The sequence below is a fragment of the Polistes dominula genome, unplaced genomic scaffold (genome assembly GCF_049000335.1).
Source record: "Polistes dominula isolate Pdom_NZ unplaced genomic scaffold, Pdom_raw_medaka contig_15, whole genome shotgun sequence".
In the NCBI taxonomy this organism is placed as follows: domain Eukaryota; kingdom Metazoa; phylum Arthropoda; class Insecta; order Hymenoptera; family Vespidae; genus Polistes; species Polistes dominula.
Window position 1 is genome coordinate 3,018,080 of NW_028300915.1, and position 19,064 is coordinate 3,037,143.

The 19,064-nt window shown below is 26.5% G+C and overlaps 1 protein-coding gene across 5 annotated transcripts in view; it reads right to left on the reverse strand.

Annotated features, from left to right (window-relative positions):
- The window catches only part of LOC107070338 (uncharacterized), a 143,131-nt gene that overhangs the window by 30,412 nt on the left and 93,655 nt on the right, over window positions 1-19,064 (reverse strand). For 3 of the 5 annotated variants that reach the window (XM_015328457.2, XM_015328439.2, XM_089170525.1), the window contains 2 exons: window positions 6,443-6,583; window positions 1,406-1,532 (listed from right to left, as the gene is read on the reverse strand). In XM_015328457.2, the coding sequence (XP_015183943.2) occupies window positions 1,406-1,532; window positions 6,443-6,583 (268 nt within the window). Of the gene's footprint in view, window positions 1-1,405; window positions 1,533-6,442; window positions 6,584-13,603; window positions 14,164-19,064 lie in introns of all 5 variants that reach the window. The other 2 variants (XM_089170523.1, XM_089170524.1) reach the window with 1 other exon arrangement.

Consider the following 19,064-nt stretch of genomic DNA (forward strand, 5'->3'; position numbering starts at 1 on the left):
TAATCGAGTTTCTTGTATTTACAAACTTTTCTATTTCATTGAAAAATTAGTATAAATTTCCTAAATACGCAAACATTATTATTAAGAAACATGTCTTTGGATATTTATAAAAATAGTATTCTACAATGTTGTCTAATTCTTTTTCTTTCATGTATCTTATAATAAATTTTTTTTTTTGTAAAATTTTGCAGACAATACAATTATTTTAATCTATATATTTCATAATCATTAATAAGAATAATATTTACGAAGTAAATAATTTAATAATAATTTTTTAATAAAATAGAAACATTTTTAAATAGAATAGAAATGATACGTTTGGTAAAAAAAACATACCATGCACCTTCTTTGTTTATGTCGACCGTCGGTTCGTTTGGACCTTATACTTTTGTCGCATACCTACGTGCTTATCTCTGTTTATTCTTTTACCCTTCTATTGCTCCTACCTACAAACATTTCGAGTATCGAAAGAATATGTGTGTTTACGCTTTGTCTAAATCCTATGTTTGTCTCTTTTTCTCTCATTACTTGGTATGGCAACCGTTTCATAGCTTCGTTACATAGCTCCGTTTCCATTTATTTACTTTCCAGATCACTCCCATTCTAAAGAAGTTTTCACTTCAAAATATAAAATATGAAACACAATTATGTCGTAAATAATTAAAAAAAAAAAAATATAACAAATATTTAAGGTATAATAAAATTGTAGGAAAAATAATAAAAACAGTATAAAAAAAAATAAGATAAAAATCCCTAATAAATGTTTTACATATTAATATATGCATATCCTATATAATTTTAAAATTCCTAAATAAATAATATAACAAAAAAAATAATAATAAAATAAATATATTTTATGAATTCTAAAATAATTTTAGAAAAAATAATAACAAAGGTATATTATATATATAACACTTTGCCGTCCGCTCATTTTGTGAGTAGCCGTGGCGCTGCCACCGGCGAGATTCACGCTGAAGGAAAATAAGTCACGCGTACGTGATAGCGGCCGATAACGGTTGGTAAGAAAAAGTCACGTATACGTGACAACGGTCGGCAAAGTGTTAATATATATCCTAAATAATTCAACAACAAAAATAACAAATAAAAAAAAAATAATAAGAAACGTATAAACAAATTTAGATAAAAAATCCCTAATATACATCGAATAACGTTATATGTATATACACAAAGTACATACAACTTATATATTAAAATGGTAGGTATATAGTATATAGTATATATATACGTTATATATAGATATATATAGTATGTGCTTGGAACTCTGTGTATTAGTCAACAAATCTCGTGAATTCGAGTACATGGTAAGGATAAGGGATTGGATGGATGGGAGACGTGGTAAGGGGTATTGTGGGGTGGTTAGGAAAAGCAAATGCAATCAACTTACTCAACGTTGCGTTGTTGGCTCGTGACTGGTCGGTCTGAGATCTGAGTAACCGCAGACGATTCAGCTTACTCTGTTGCTGGTCAAGTCTGTGCCTCAATCTAGCGAGTTTGTCCTGCTGTGCTGGCTCCTGAAACACCAAAACCAGAGATTGACTATGAACCAAACCTTCAAACAATCTTCCACAATAACGACGACCAATAACAAAGAAGAAGAATTTTTTAAAAATATTGAGTTGCTAACTAAGTGATTATGAATTTTAAATAAGAAGGAAAATTCCAAATTTTTGCATCGAAATATAATAAATAGAATAAATTTAATAATTATTTAAAATAAAAAGTATATTAAATAAGAGAAAAGAAAAAAATGTGTGTGGTAGTGGTATAAATAATTTATAATTAAAAAAAAAAATAAACAAAAAATAAGAAATAAAATAGATTTTTATATTCTCAACAATTTTTAAGCGAGTAAAAAGAAAAATTATTAAAAAATAAATTAAAAATTAGAAATATAAATTTAATAATTATTATTTAAAATAAAAAAAAAGTATTAAATTAGAGAAAAGAAAAAGATGTGTTAGTTTGTTTTACTCGTTTGTATTATGTTGGTACAAAAAATTTGATAGATGATAACCAAAGAAACGTGAGTGTCAGTTTTTTATTTTTTTTTTTTTTTACTAAGGTAAGTAAAAATCGAATCGAAATATCGAGTGGGTGAAAAATTCGTTTGGAAGTCTGATTGACACCATTGGCTGACTTCTACTACTACTTGCACGAATCAAATTGTATTGATGATCATTTTCTATTGATCGGTAGAAAGATGGTTCTTGTTTTTGAACTAGATAGATAGGTGTTATTATATTATACCTTTTCTTTTATACGTTCTATATCTTTCTTATTTCTCTCTCTTTTTTTTCTTTTTTTTTGCATCGGTAAGAAAGGAAATAAAATCGCGAAATGACGTATAAAACTATTGACGTATGTATTCGGGTATCGAAGTCCAATTCGATTTTCAACGAAAGATAGAAGGAAATAGGAATTTTTTCTAAGGTAGATTAAGATCTTCCTGTGTTCTCGATATATATGTATAGGGTGATAAAAAAAATAGCTATACGATATTTCAAAGATTTATATTACGATTAATAAATTATTTTGGGTCTTAAAATCAATTAGAATCAATGTATAATAAATAAAACTATTATTAATTATAATTGTGTATGAAATAAAATGTTTATTCAAAATTAGTACTAATACGTTCACGAAATAATCTTTAACGATATATGTAATAATTGTTGCTTATTTTTATAATAAACTTATCTTGAAAAATTTTAATTATTGATAATTATTTATTTCTATATTATTAATAAAGAATATATATATATAATTATTTATTAATTTATATTATTGATAATTATTTATTTTTATATTGCTATTAAAAAAAATATGTTATCAAGTAATTTAGTTACACGATATATATCTAACATTAATAAATAATTAAAATTAATTTATATATATATATATATATATAATATTAATTTTATTAACTAATAATATCCTATATTTATATTAATATTAATTTATATAAAATAATTTATATATAGAGTTGATTATAGGATTCATGTTAATCAGACATTTTTTATTAGTCTCAATGAATACCACATGTTTTTGAAATATCTATAACACTTTTTTATATCAGCCCATATATCAGAGAATATGTCTTCTAGTGATAGTGATATAAAGAAAAGTATGAAAAAGTCAAGACGATTCGAACGTGTGACCTTTTCACTAGGATATAGAATTCGTCATAGAGATGAAGGATCTGTGGGTAATATGTAGTACCATATACATATATGAAGATCAATATGTTGAATGTGTGATGTGTTGGTAACTATGCGAGATCATTTTCCATTTTGAAAATTCCTTTACATTTCTTTATATCTATATATATGTACAAGTATGCGTGAATAGGTACCATTCTCGATTTATCTTTCTATCACGAGATCATATATATATATATATATATTATAAATTCAATCCGTCATGAATTTAGATTAGATGTTTCAAAAAAGAAAGAAGAAATTAATGAGCTTACAAAATTAAAAAGCAGTGAGAATTGATAACACTCGTGGGGATGTTAATCAGACGTTTTATGTGAAATATCAAGATTATAATATAAAAATATAATATAAAATAAAAAAAATAAAGAGATAATTAATATATTATTATCATTGAGGTACCAACAAGTAGAAAAATTTAATATATAATGTATTATATATTAAAAATTATATTATATATATATTATTAATATATTAAAAATAATATTAAAATTATATTATATTATTTATCAATTATAATATAATTATATATTAAAAATTATATCCAATATTATTAATTAATTATATATAATATAATTATATATTACACACAAATTATATTATATTATTATATTACAAAATATGTATAAAATTTAATATAAATTGTATTCGAGCAATATATACATTAACTTTAAAAAAAAATATAAATTTAAAAATGTGTATACATATAGCGTTTACAATAAAACAATTTTCTAATCTCGATATTTTGCGAATCCTTATGTTATCCTCTTACAAATTCATACTAATACTTTTATATTCGCCATAAAGACCAAAATCGATGAGGATTATTCTTTCTCATGTCTCGTGTCACATATGAATGAAACGTAAGAATAAAAAAAGAAAAAAAGAAAGAAGAAGAATAGAAAGAAAGGGTTGTAAGGGTTCTTCGAATTTTTAGCGGTTCACGAGCTGACAAAAGAATTTTCAAGAGATCGGGTCGATAGTTTGAAGTAAGGGAGGATGTAGTACTATCGATAGATAAGAGAATGAAAGGGAGTTAGGTAGATAGATAGGTAATACTTTGCGTTCATGCGTGCGTGTAATGAAATGTATCATGTATCACGCCAATGAAAAATAAAAAGTAAAGACACAAGCTCTTACGTGAGTCTGTCTCCTTGTCGTCTTTGCTAGAGCTACTTAACCCCCATGATTGAGTAATGGTGTAGAATATATATATATCTATATTGTACTCTTACTATAGTTGGTTGGTAGTAATAGTAGTAGTAGATCGTGTGAAGCGCGAATAACGGGCCAAGTGTCTCTTCACGTTCGATATTAACCCGATTAACCGACAACGATAGAGTCTACGACGTGTAATCGGATCTTTGTGTCGTATGTTCCCTCTCTCTCTCTCTCTTTCTCTATCTATCTATCTATCTATCTATCTATCTATCTATCTATCTATCTATCTATCTTCATCTCTCTTTCTCTTTACTCTTCCTTACTTGTCCTTTCCAACACTTCTTACATATTACAGATTCCTTCGTGTGTATTAATACACTTCATTTTCTCCTTTCTTTTGGGTTTTTTTTTTGCAATATTATATATATATATATATATATCGTAGGTATTTAAATTTATATCTTATTTAAAAGTGTGTGTTAAAGTATATATTGCACGAATAAAATTAATATCTTACATTTTTCTACTTGTTGTTAGTGTTTTTCAATATAGAATTGTTCCTTGCTTTTTTTTTGTACCAAAAGTTACAAAATACACTATATATATATATTATATATATTGTAGGTATCAGTAGTAAATCAAATCAATCGATTCGCACGACCGCGAATTTCAATTTACCCGCGTAAAATTCGATCAGACTTGACAGTTTCTATGGGACTCAACAGAAACGATAAGAGATAGGTGCATTGTGCTTCTATTGTTATTGACGTTATATATAGTCTTCTTTTTAGATCTTATACTTCTTGTCCTTTTGTCACCCATATTCTTTTTCTCTATTTCTATTCTTGTTTTATATTTTTTTTTTTTGACTCGTAATATGTGGATTTCGCGTTTCAAATCCGGATGTGTCTTCCGGATGCTATGGGGGTTTTTGCAATAGACCTCGAATAGAAGAATAGATGAATAGAATGAATAGAAGAAAATAGAAGGAAAAGAAGAAAGAGAGAAAAAAAACATAATAATAATAATATTATAAAAAAAATGACAATGGTTTAATTCATCATTCTTCCATTCCTTTTCATCGACGTAAATTCAATGTGGGTACAGGTAGGAACAAATTAAAAATTAATATTGAAGTAAAATATTGGGGTGGCTTAAAGTGTTTGGTAGATCTCGTTAATGAAATTGAAATGTTAATTGAATTTTTTTTTAATTTTTGTATTGATATTAACAAAAAATGTAATATTAAAATGTCAGGATGGCAATCAAATTTTCTTTTTATAAATTATATATATTAAATTATTATATATATTATAATTATTAAATTATAAATATTATTATTTATTATATATATATATAATATAATAATAAAATTAATTATTATTAAAATAATATAATTAAAAAAATTATATTAATAAAAGTTAATTATTATAATATAATATTATATAATTATATAATATAATAATTAATATATTAATATATAATTTTATAAATAATTATTATATAATAATATAATAATATAAAAAATATATAAATTAATGTGAAAATTTTATATATTATTTTTTTTTATATGTAATATAAAAATTATGATTTGATTTATATACATATTGTTATGATAAATGTCATCTATTAAAATATTTGTAAAATATTCATTATTTTCGTTATGTATGTTAAAAAAAGAATTTTTAAATAAAGATTTTACTTTTCAAAAATAAATTGCAAAATAAAAAGAGAAAAAAAAGAAAAAGAAAGTTAATGAACTCGTTGACAAACGGAAGAGATCTTACTTATCGCAGAATATAGAACGTTTCTTCTCTATTCTAACAATTTCCCGAATGATTTCCTGAGAAGAATAATGAAGATGAAAAGGAAGAAGAAGATGAGAAGGAAGAAGAAGAAGAAGAGGAGGAGGAGAATGAAGAGGAAGAAGTGACATAGTTGTTGAAAATAATGTAAGAAGGAATCGTTTAAGAACGAAACGATATTTAATCACGATTAATATCTAATTATTATTTTTATTTATTATTAGTTTTAATTATGATTACCTGTGCGCCTCGAAGCACGGCTAGACGGGCCTCCTTTTGTTCAAGGAGACGCCTCTGTTGAGCGATTTCCCGTTGTTGCCTGGCCGCCATGCTTTCAAGCTCGCTGAGCACCAGCACAGCACCACCCCCGCCCACTGGTAACTGAAACAAATAAATAATCAAAGGGTTATTAATTAAAAACAAAAATAATAATTAATTGCCTATCTATTTATTTATCAATATGAAAATAAAATCGTGATATCATTTGTTTCATTTTCGTTTATTGTTTCAAATTACATTTTCAATTAGACTTAAAACACACTTTAATGGCCGCTCGCGTAACATCTGTGTGTGATAATCGAAATAACTGTTATTGGCTGGTATTTATTTATATAACTTTATTTATATATATTAATATAATATTTAATTTATATATTATAATATTAAAAATTATATATTAAAATTTTTATAAAATGATATAAAATTAAGTTTGTTGTTAAATTGTATATTTAAAATTATATAAAATTAAATTTATTGTTGTTTTTTCGTTTTATGTTAATTTTTTCGTGAATTTAATCAAGTTTTTTGCAAATTAATTCTTCAAAAAATATTACCAGCCCCTGGCGATGTTTAATTGCGTAAACGTGCGGCCAATAAAGTGTTAAGTGTAAACAAATATATTAACTTATATGAAAAAGGTAAAAATGGACAATGAAATTGGTATTAAATCTGGAACAACATGGTTAATAATTGTATTTTTTTTTTTTTTGATACAACTAATTTAAGTATACTTATTGTTATGGTATTTAAAATATAAGATTTTTATTAATACAATTACAAAATATGAGAATTATAAGATACTTTATTTCATTCTGATTTTTCTTTAAACTTCGAACTTTCGTTTTAAAAATTGTTCTACTTTTATTCGTTTAATCTTTTAAATCTTTCTTTTCTTCTTACCAACCCCCTTACTCCAACCCAACACACACCCTTGGTCGTAAATTAAACGGGGTTTTCCTTTTCTCTTTCTTTTTATTCCTGTTTTTTTTTTTTTGAATCTTTATTCGACTGACAGTTAATTATTTCGAAATCTGACGAGAAACCAGAATGGGTTTAAGGATCTAACCCCAAATCGTGGTTTAAAAAGGATCGACCATTTCAAAGAGGGGGAGATAGAAAGAAAAATGGTCTCATAGGGTGGGAAGGAAAAAGAATAAAAAAAAAAGTAAAAGAAGAAGAAGAAGAGAAATAGAAAGGAAAGAGGGTCGGAGTCGAAACCTATGATGATCCAAGGGTGGTTTGGTCCTTGAAGGGTCAATCGTTCGGTTGGTTGGTTGGTGGTTGGTTGCCATGAAAGGTGGTGCCTTGAACGATAAACGTTCTACGATCACTTTGCGAGTACCTTAAACACGTTCCGTGTCAAGTGTATCATCGGTGGTACACGTTAAACTTGATCATCAGGCCACGTGTCCCATCGGTGGTACACTTAACTAGATATATTTATTCAATAAACTGAAAATATATATTATAAGTGATTTTAATTTACTTAATTAATTTTTAATAATAAATTTAATAATTTACTTATATAAATTAAATTTAATTATTAAATTAATTTATTTAATTTCAAATCGTCATGGGATTTTAGAAGAAATTCATTTACTTACTCACTTCGTATATCAAATATTTATTTTTAATTTCAAATTATTATAACTTGTAAAGAAATGAATTTTTTGATTTATTCATTTAATTTGAAAAAATTTACTTTTAATTCCAAATTATGAAAATTCGAAAAGAAATTCATTTATTTATTTATTTACTTATTAACTCAGTCACTCATTCATTTACTCATACACTCCATTTATTTACTTACTACCTAACTTTGCTCACAATATTCTCGATGTGTCCATCGATTATTATTATTATTTCCTAGAAACTCTCCAAGTAACTTCTCTTAAACGGGGTGTTGCATACACTCTTATGCACACACACACACACACATATACAAGTATATAAACGTACATATACACGAAGATGCGCGTTCAGGAAATTAATGCCCGGAATTCTATCAAGGATGTCAGCTCGATGGAGATACGCTCGTTACGCGTCCTTCCTAACGAGCTTGCTTTCTACCCGGCAGACATTTTCATTTCAATCGCAGTTATCTACTACAATTGAAACGATAAATTATTTTAATCGTTTCTTGATATATACAACTGGACTTCAAATTATTACTTATGTTTGTATTTAGGTTTGCGTCAGAGAACGAGCGAGTTCGGGGGTGGTTCCAATAACTTCTTTATATTTTATTGTCTTTTTTTTTTTGTTATCATGACACTTAACAAATCATATTTGTGATCAACAAGCTGATCTCGTTGTTATTCGTCTATTCTTTTAAAAACTTTATTTAAAATAGTAGAAAATAGAGTTTTCTTTTGAAAACTTTGAAAGAACTTTGAACAACTTTCTCTTTCTTGTTTTTTTTTTTTTTTTTTTTTTGGAGAACATTTTTTTTTCTTGCACACGTTTAGATATGAAACGTAAGATGTGTAAATCTGTGTGAGAATAGTCGTAAATGTAAATTTCGATTCGAATGCACTCGTTCTAAAATGTCTACTATCGAACTATCGAATAAAATTGGCCAAGATTTTCTCGTAACAGTGAAAGAAGGAAACTTTATTGAAACTTTTAGAATAAGAAAAAGGGGATTTTCTTTCATCGTAAAAATACATTAGAATGAGTCTTTGATACACTCTATTACTATTACTACGTTCATTCAAAAATCACTAACCTACAATTTTCATTAAAAATTAGACTTCAAATTATTTCTTCTTCGTACGATAAACAGTATAACAATAGTACAACAAAATCTGTTACTATTGTAATATTTATTTTCACTGTGTTTTTCTATTAAATAGCGTGATGCGAAAAAAAGCGCATCACGAGTTGACCGATCAGCAACGTTCGGCCACAGAAACACGAATTAACTCGAGACCGGTCAACAAAGTGTTAATAATCGAAGTATTGAAACTTTACTTCGAAACTGTATAATAGTTTTTTTTTTTTTTTTGTAAAATTTACTTTGAAATTATTAACATTTTTGGCAGATTTAAGTGGCAACTCGATTGGCGCTCATACGGCGCCCGGCTGATTTCAAATCTTTTGTTACTCTATCTGCTTATTTATGATGTGTGATAAGATATTTCTTTTCACATATACTTAAAGATAATGCTTAAAGGGCCAAAAATGGACTGTAAGGTTTACTCTGATCGTAAACAAGTGCAAAGGGTTAATTGTTATCAATTAAAAATGAATTTGAAGTTTCAATAAAATCATGTAACTTATTGATTTTGTATCGAACAAAAAGATTAACTTTTACGTTTATTTTCAATTCCAAAAATATCTTTCATTCTCTCTTTCTCTCTCTCTTTCACCATTTATACGTCGAAGTACAATAGAATTATTTCATCGATAAATTAATTTATATCGGATTACAAAGTTGGATTGCGTCAATATGGCTTACGTTAAAGAGCATCATCTCGTAAGTAGCCTGTTCATCTCTCATACTGAATGGTAACATTTGCACGGTCTAAAGCACAAACGTCCTATATTTAGGAAACGTATTGCTGCATCCCTTTCATTGTGGGGGTGTGTGTGGTGTGTGTTCTATGTGAATATTCAAACGTAGTTCTATGTCACGGTTAATAGTAGTATCTCTCTCTCTCACTCCCTTTATCTTTCTCTTTCTCTTTCTCTCTATTCACGTTCACTATACACAACCGGACGCATACGGTGACGTACGTCCGTTCCGGTTAAGGTAACTGATCCCTTCTTATACAAGGTATCGGTTTACACAGGGCTATCCACACCTACACCCACACCTAACAGTAGATGACGACAGTGCGTGTGTGTGTGTGAGTTTTACAATTGGAGATCTATAATGATATGACCTTTGTACGAATATGAGAGAAAGATTTCTCATGTTTCTAATTAAATTTGACATAACGACGATACATAATATTTTTCTTTTTGTTTTTTCATCAATTTGTAATTTTATTTAATTAAATTAATAGAGTAATAATTATAGTTCATTGGTAAATTCATTCAAATATAATTAATATATAGGAATATTTATAAAGAAAATATCTCTCGGTAGAAAGTAAGTTATGTGATGATTAGGTTGTTAAAATAATTGTACTGGTTGGTTGTACATCAAAACGTTTGGCTAGAGGCATACACGTGTGTGTTAGAACTTTCATAAACGTTAATTCGAAATATACATACTCGAAATTTCACGTTGAGGAAGTTTTGTTTCTCTTGTTATATATCGTCCATTGGGATTTATTATTAAAAATAGTTTCAATGGTATTAATTAAATGTTCAGAGAAATTTCTACGAATTATCATATTGGTTTTAATTTTGTTTGTTTGTTTGTTTCAGTTCTTAAGTACGATTAAAATAATATCGAATTGAAATGTAATATTATTTCGATACAAATAATGATGATGATAAGAAATGGTAGATGAAATAGAGATAGAAAAAAGGGGGTTGGTTTATTATCAGTTGATATGAAATTATTGAACGATAACTTCATTTCTCTATGCAATTTATTCATGGTGGATTCTTGTAGGAAGACAAAAAGCAGCAATCCTTTTACGTAAATTGCCAGACAGAAAGTGGTAGATCGTTTAACATTTCTTTTTTATGATCGTTTGCGAGGAATATCAAATTGATGGGGTTTATATTGCAGAATTTGTATTTTTCAACGAAAATATAATCATAGGATTTTATACAATTTTTGATAACATCGCTAACTTTGTTTAATGAGTTGAAATGAAATGAGTTCAATTAGAAAAACTTCTCTTAATAAAGTATGTCATATATATTTTTTTTCTAAATTATATTCAATTAATTATATAAAATTTTATTTTAAAATGATGAAATAATATGAAAAAATATATGAGCTGTAATTAAAGAAAGATTTCAATTAAAAGAACCAGGTGTTATTAATAGACACCATTGTATTTCATAGTATGCTATTAGATTTTGATTAGGTTACTTATGTTTGACCTAAAGAATAATCTAATATCGTGATGAGAAGATCGATGTATGCATAGGTATTCTCACTCTGGATGTAACTGATCATCACTACCTGTATTTCCAACACTTATTAAATCTGATTATAGTTATTACATCTGCTCGATCGTTAACGAAATTAGGTTATCACGATAAATGTAACAAATAGTTTTATCTTGCTACAAAAAAAATGGTTCATTATTTTTTATCTTTAATTTCATTTTAAAAATTGTTATTTTATTTTTTATTGTTTAATAAAAAATATTCTATGTAAATTTATCCTACAAATTGTTTGCATATATATCTATAGTTTTGTTCTGTGAGATAAAAATAAAACAAATAAAATTTAATTTGAAAAAATTTCATTTCAAAAAATTCCAATTATTTTCTTAACCCATTATCCACCAATGGCCTTTTTTTGGGACGTATTTTCAAATTATTTTTTTTTTTTTTTAATAATTGCAACTTTAGATTGAAATATAAAAATATTACAAATTCTTACTATTTTATTTAAATTAGTAATAAGTTTTAATAATTTAATAAGTATAAGTTTTATTAAGTAATAAGTTAAAATAGTATAATTTATTTTATTAATTATTATAAAATAATTTGAAAAAAAAAACAAAAAACAATTGTTGTAAAAATAGTTCTATTTGTTTAGTATAAATATCAATATACAATTAATTTAATTTTTATTTGTACACTTTCATAATATGAATTGACACCGACTCTCTGAACATTTTAAATAATATTTCACATATGATACACATGACACATAAAATAATACAATGAAACAATTTATATATATATATATATATATATATATATATATATATTACCATTTAGAAACATAAGAGTATACTTTTCTTTTGAACGGTAAGACGTAAAGATGTCGTCTTAGCAATTTCACTGTGACGATTAAGAAAATTTCTCGTCACTGCTTTTGTTCGTGAGAATGCTACGATAAAACGTCGACAGAGAGAAAGAGAGAGAAAATACGACAAAAGGATTTTTCTTTCTTTTTCTTATTTAATCGATCTTTTATCCTAGTCAAATAAATTCTCAAAGGTGGTAGAAGAAAAAGAAGGGGAGGAAGCATCTTTGTATAAGTATGTATGTTTGTATGCGTTTTGAGAGACCAACTCGATTCAAAGACAGACAGATAGATAGACAGACAGACAGACAGACAGACAGACAGACAGACAGATAGACAGACCAAGGTCCAAGTTACACAAAAGAAAGGATCCAATTCTAAGAGAAGACTAAAGAAAAAATAAGAAAGTAGGAATTAAAAGTATAATAAAAAGAATATTAGATAGTACTTTGATGAGAGTAAAGAGACACAGTTTCTTTTTATTAAGTCGTCGTTTCAAGTTTCTTCTTCCACTAGAAACTATATATATATATATATATATATATATATATAGTTTTATAAATTCTTAATTATCCTCTTTTATTAACACCTAAGAGAGAATTATCCCTTTGATATAGTTTTTTACGGTAGGTTATGTCTTAGTAGAGAAGATATAATTCTGGCATCATCATTTTATTCTTTACTTCATTTCACGAGTCCACATAATTATGAGAATAAGACGCGATTATGAGATTATAATAATGAGTAGTCTCCTTTTGTATCTTATTATTTTAACAAAGAGACATACACACACACACACATACAGAAAGAGAAAGAGATAGTATTTCCTTCTTTTTGCAAGTAAGTTAAATAGGTTGAAACTTTGAGCGTTAAATGGTGTATTGGGAGTAGGAAGAAGAAAAGGGTGGGTTTGGTTTTGTCAAGAAGATCATTTCACATACAAAGAAAAAAAAAAATATATATATATATATATATATATATATATATATATATATATATATATATATATACATAATTGTACGAATACATAAATATATATATAATATACATAATTATATATTCGTACATACCTTTTACATACACATATACACAGATACACACACGTAAATAAATTGTATTCGCTTTGTGGATCGTGTGTCCCCCTTAAGGCCCTTCTACCCTTTTCTTAGCATACACATATACATACATAAATACATACATCCATACATACACACACATACTCGTAAGGTTCTTACCTCATTCTCGAAGCGAGCATTCTCATTGGCATCGGGTTCCTTGCAATCCGGAAGTTTCTCCTTAACAGACAACAGTTTCGGCTTTCTCCTTGATCTTCCATGACGTAATTTAACAGTAACCGTCTTGGTTTTGAAGTTTTCCGCAGGATATACGCAAGCCAACATGGTTGTTCTCTGTCCGTCTCCCGTTGAAGAACTTACTAATAAGTTCTTTGAGGAAATATCAATTTTCCTCTTATCTTTGTTCTTTATTTCCGATATCGTTGCTATTATTTTGTTTATCGCTTATGCGCCAATTTAGACGCAATTAGGCGATATTTAATTTATTCACAAATGTCTCCCCCCTTCTACTATTTCCTCTTTTTCTATTCCTCCTACTCCTCTTCTTTTTTCTTTTTCTTCTTCTTTTTCTTCTTCCTTATCTGGTCTTGTGTTTTCAAACTCAGAACAGTTATCAATTTCTTCTTCCTATTTTTCTTCTTTTTTTATAGTTTATTCATGTGTAGTATACGATACTATACGATATACTATATATATATATGCGTTTTATATTAATGGCCCTTTAAAAAAATAAGAAAATGTTGTTGACCTTCCAATGAAGTATTACTACTACTACCAAGTAGTATATGCAAGTATTTATCACATTTTTGTTGTATACAGGATGTAACATTCAAATTGAAATACTTTAATAATATCTACGTTTGTTTATGATAATTAATAGAAAAAAAAAACTTAATGTATATGTTTAGATTAAAATATTTTAAAAAATAATTTATTATATAATTAATATCTTGTCAAAAAAAAAAAAATATAATAATACAATAAAACAAAAATTATTCTAAATTATTATATAATAGTATTATAATAATTTTTTATTTATTATAATAATAATATTATATATATTATTATAATATTATATTTTATAATATATTATATACTATATATATGTATATAATACTATACTATATATATTTGGTGTATAATATATTGTAATATATATAATATAATTATTTTATATATTATATTATATATATTATATTATATAATAAATATATATTATTTAGTATAGTATTATATATGATATAATAATAATATAGAATAAATACTACATAAATAGTAATTTAGTATTATATTATACAATATATATAATACTAAATATTTTTTATTATTATTTAGTATTACATTATATAATATATATATAATACTAAATATATACTATATATATATATATATATAATAAAAATTTATTTTAATACTATTAGTTACAAAGATAACTATATCTTATCAACACCATTACTAGCTATTCAAATCATGTAACTTTGCATTACAAATTTATCCCCCGTTCCCCATCCCCCTACCACCTCCTAAAAATATAAACAACGAAGATATTTAAGGTATTTAAATTTAAATATTTTTCATCCTGTTAGATGCATACTAAGACAAAAATAAAAAAAGAAGACACACACACACACACACATACACAAATGACACCGAGCGAAGGTTTTACGAGCTTTCCTCCCCATTTTTCTAATAAAAAAAAAAAAAAAAAGAAACAAAAGATAATAAACTCGTAATAAAAAAAGAATGTTAAGATATAATATCCCTGTAGAACCCAAAAAGGTTTGAGTATTACATTTTTTCATCCAAACTCATGTTTATAAAAGCATGCTAAGGAATAATACAACCCCCCCGTATTTCCCCACCACTACCCCGTTTTACCTTGCTTTTATTTACTTTATCGAGTATATCCCCTCGTAAACGTTAAGACTCAGGCTAGATAGGTGATGGTTAAGTATAGATATGGGCATTTAACGGAATTAAAGTTAAGTACCCCTAGCCCCGTATAACGGGGGATAAATATGGTCTGATGATAACCGAGAATCTTTTTTCATTGCTTTAATATTTTGAGCCGTTAGGTGGTTGAAGGAAGAAGATGAAGAACATTCTAGTGATGATAATTTACCTCTGTCGATCCCTGATGCTTGTGAATTGTACGAGTATAAAAAAGCATGTATGTATACGTGTCTCTATGTGTATGCGTTCGTGTATGGAGAACTATGTGTAGGGTGATGATCTGTGTGGAAGTGAATGAGTGAGTTAGAAGGAATATAAGAAAGCGTGTATATATACGCGTCTTTATGTGTGTGATTGATGTGTGTAAGAAGGCTATGTGTGGGGTGATCTGTGAGTAAGTGAATGAGTGAGTTAGAAGGAAATAGAAGCTAGTTTGGTTGGCTATAATAGAGAGAGTCCTGCTATTAGCCGAATTACTAGCTCGACTAATTCCGCATATGCTACTACTGGATAAAGTGAGTGACTAAGGGAATGAATGAGTGAGTTAGAGAGAGGAAGAAAAGCTGTAGATAGATGAAGCGCATTGCCCTGAAGCTGTACAGGTTGTGATCGGTAAAAGCCGACGTAATTGTGGGCTCTAGCGTTAATCCAAAACATTCTAGATTCCATGAGCTTTGCCTTTGATATTGCTACAGGCTCAACTTTGCTATAACTATTGTGAACCAAAACTATAGTGAAGTTTATATATATATATTTAATTTAATTTTATATATATATAATATTTATGTTACCATATTTATATATAATAAATTATAATAATTATATAAATATTAATACAATATAAAATTATATTTTGAAAATTAAAAATTTTAAAATTAGTTTAATTAATTTTTCATTTTATATATTTTACATTAATTTAATTTTAAATTAATATATATTTTTTTATATTTTATATTAATTTATTATTAATATTAATATAATATTTTTTATGCTAATAAATATTTATATTTATATTAATAAATTAAATAATTGAATTAGGTTAAATTAATTATTAATTAAATAAAATTAAATGAAATTAAATAATTTTTATATTAATATATAAATATTTATTAATATGAAGAATATTATAATTATATTTATATAATTTTATACATATAATAATATATAATTAATATATAATATATATAATAATTTTAAATATATGGGTATATAAGTATATGTGTGTTTGTGTGTGTGTATATATGGGAACGTATAAGTGTATATATAAAGGTAGGTAGAATGGTTTTCTGTAATAGTGATCGAGCAACAGATACTGCAACAGGCTGGCAATTTCCCATCGAATTTTTCTTCACCACTCTTTTTCTACCTTCTCTCTTCTATACAAACGTTTTTATTCTATCTATATATATATATATATATGTTGGTTTATTTAATTTAAAAAAAAATAATCAATTAAAAAATAAATTACTATACCTGGTTTTTATAAATGTGAGAAATGAAGTTAATTTGTACAAAAGAGATTTTCTTTTCTTTTTATAGATAAATGTAATTGAAATGTTTTTTTTTTGTTTTTTTTAGTTGCATGAACACTGTACTGTTGTGAAAATTAATTCAGCAGATAAGATAATCTATATACAGAAAACTCAGTGATTCTTTTTGACATGAGATATTGTTCAAATCTTCGATACAAATAATTAAATCGTATCTTTCTTTCTTGTAATTACAAATATCTACATTGGTGGGTAGGAAATAGGGGGATTGTGTTTGTATAATGTCACATAATGAACTTAGGTTCTCAACTATTTCCACGTTTCTATTGATTCAAGAATTATTAATCCTCTTTAAAGAGGAAAATTATTCTCTATGGTAGTATATTTCTTTTTAAACAAAAAATTTAATCTGCTAAGATCTTACAATCTTCGTAAATAATTATTACATACACACACACACACACACACATAATTTTAATTGCAATAAATGTTGATAATTTTATCAATGATATAAAAAATAAAATAAGAAAAAAAAATACGATGATAAGTAAACAAAATTTAATCCCGAAAGATATGGTTATTCCAATTATAGTGAATTTCTATCTTAGCAAATGTAACCTTTTGACTACTATAATAAGTTCGATATATATATGTATGTATATGTATATGCATGTATCTGCTAGTTCGAGAATATCACCAAGAAGTTAACTGCTTTTAAGTAACCATAGCAATAGTACCAACCCTTACACGGTGTTTGCCATCAGACCCTAATATCTACAGCTTGTCCTTGCCTCGAGAAACGTAACTTTACTTATGAGCTTTATTTCCATCTCTCTCTCACTCTCTCTAAAATCTAAATCTCTCTATCTCTGTCTATCTTTTGAGACTTGTACAACCAATTTCGCAGGCATTTTAACGCGAAAACGTGGAACAACTTCAATCCTTTTTGCCAGATTTATCCTACTATGATAAGATTTAGTTTTGCATAAAATGCAAAAGTATTTTCTTCTTAATTTTTCATTAAAAAAAAAAAAAAAAAAAAACAAATAATAATAATAATAATAATAATTGTTTTTTCGATTGATATAATGTCTCCTATGATTCATTTTAAATTTTAAAACGTGGAACTTTTTTTTTAATACACGTCGTTTGCTTTGTTTATTTTTTTTTACATTTACACTGTTATTTGCTATTCAAATTGAAGCTTGTTTTATTTGAAATGTTTTTTTTTTTTTTTTTCAAATTCTTAATTAATAAAAATAATTACTTTCAATTATATTTTTTTTCTATAAAGTTCTTCAAACTTTTATTTGGTTTTTTCGAATTTTTTTTTTATAAACAAATTACTTTCAATTATATCTTTTTCAATTAACTATAAAAAAATTTGTTCAGTCATTTCTTTAGATAATTTTCAAATAAATATAAATGATAAGATATAAATCAAATAAATAATTTCATTTGCACATCTTACGATTTCAATTTCGTAAGAGTTTTTTAAATGAGAGAAATAAAAAAAAAAAAAAAAAGAAAGAAACGGCGTAATACCGAAATTCATTTCTAAAATAAATTTCTAAGATCCTTTTTCTATCTCGAGAATAAAATTTACTTTTTTTTCTCTCTTTTTCTTTTTTTCTTCTTCTTCTTTCCAATACCCTATCCCTAATTCTCACAGTTAAAATGACTCTTTCTTATTTCTTACTCGATCTCATTTCTCGCGATGTAATGGGACGACAAATCGGGGGCGAAAAATACAACGGGGGTGGTCAATAAATGAGAAAGCTTTTTTTTTCTTTTTTTTTCTCTCTTTTTCTATCTTTGTTAATTTATCCCTCACCCCTACCTCTTTTTTGTCTTTTGTGGATTTGTGTGTGTGTGCTTTTTTTTTCATTAAAGGAGAAAAAGAAAACTCGTATGAGTTGATAAGAGAGAGAGAGAGAGAGAGAGAGAGAGAGAGAGAGAGAGAGAGAGAGAGAGAGAGAGAGAGAGAGAGAGAAGGGTGGATGTGGGGGTGGGGGGTTGAAAGAAAATGTTTCTTACGTTTTTCGGATTATTCTTGTCTTTCGTTTAGTTTCGTTTTGTTTCATTTTTACTCACTCACTCTTTCTTTACTTTATTTCTTACTCTTTTTATCTTTTGACGTCTGACACACGGTAAAGAGCCGTTGCAAAGACAAACGT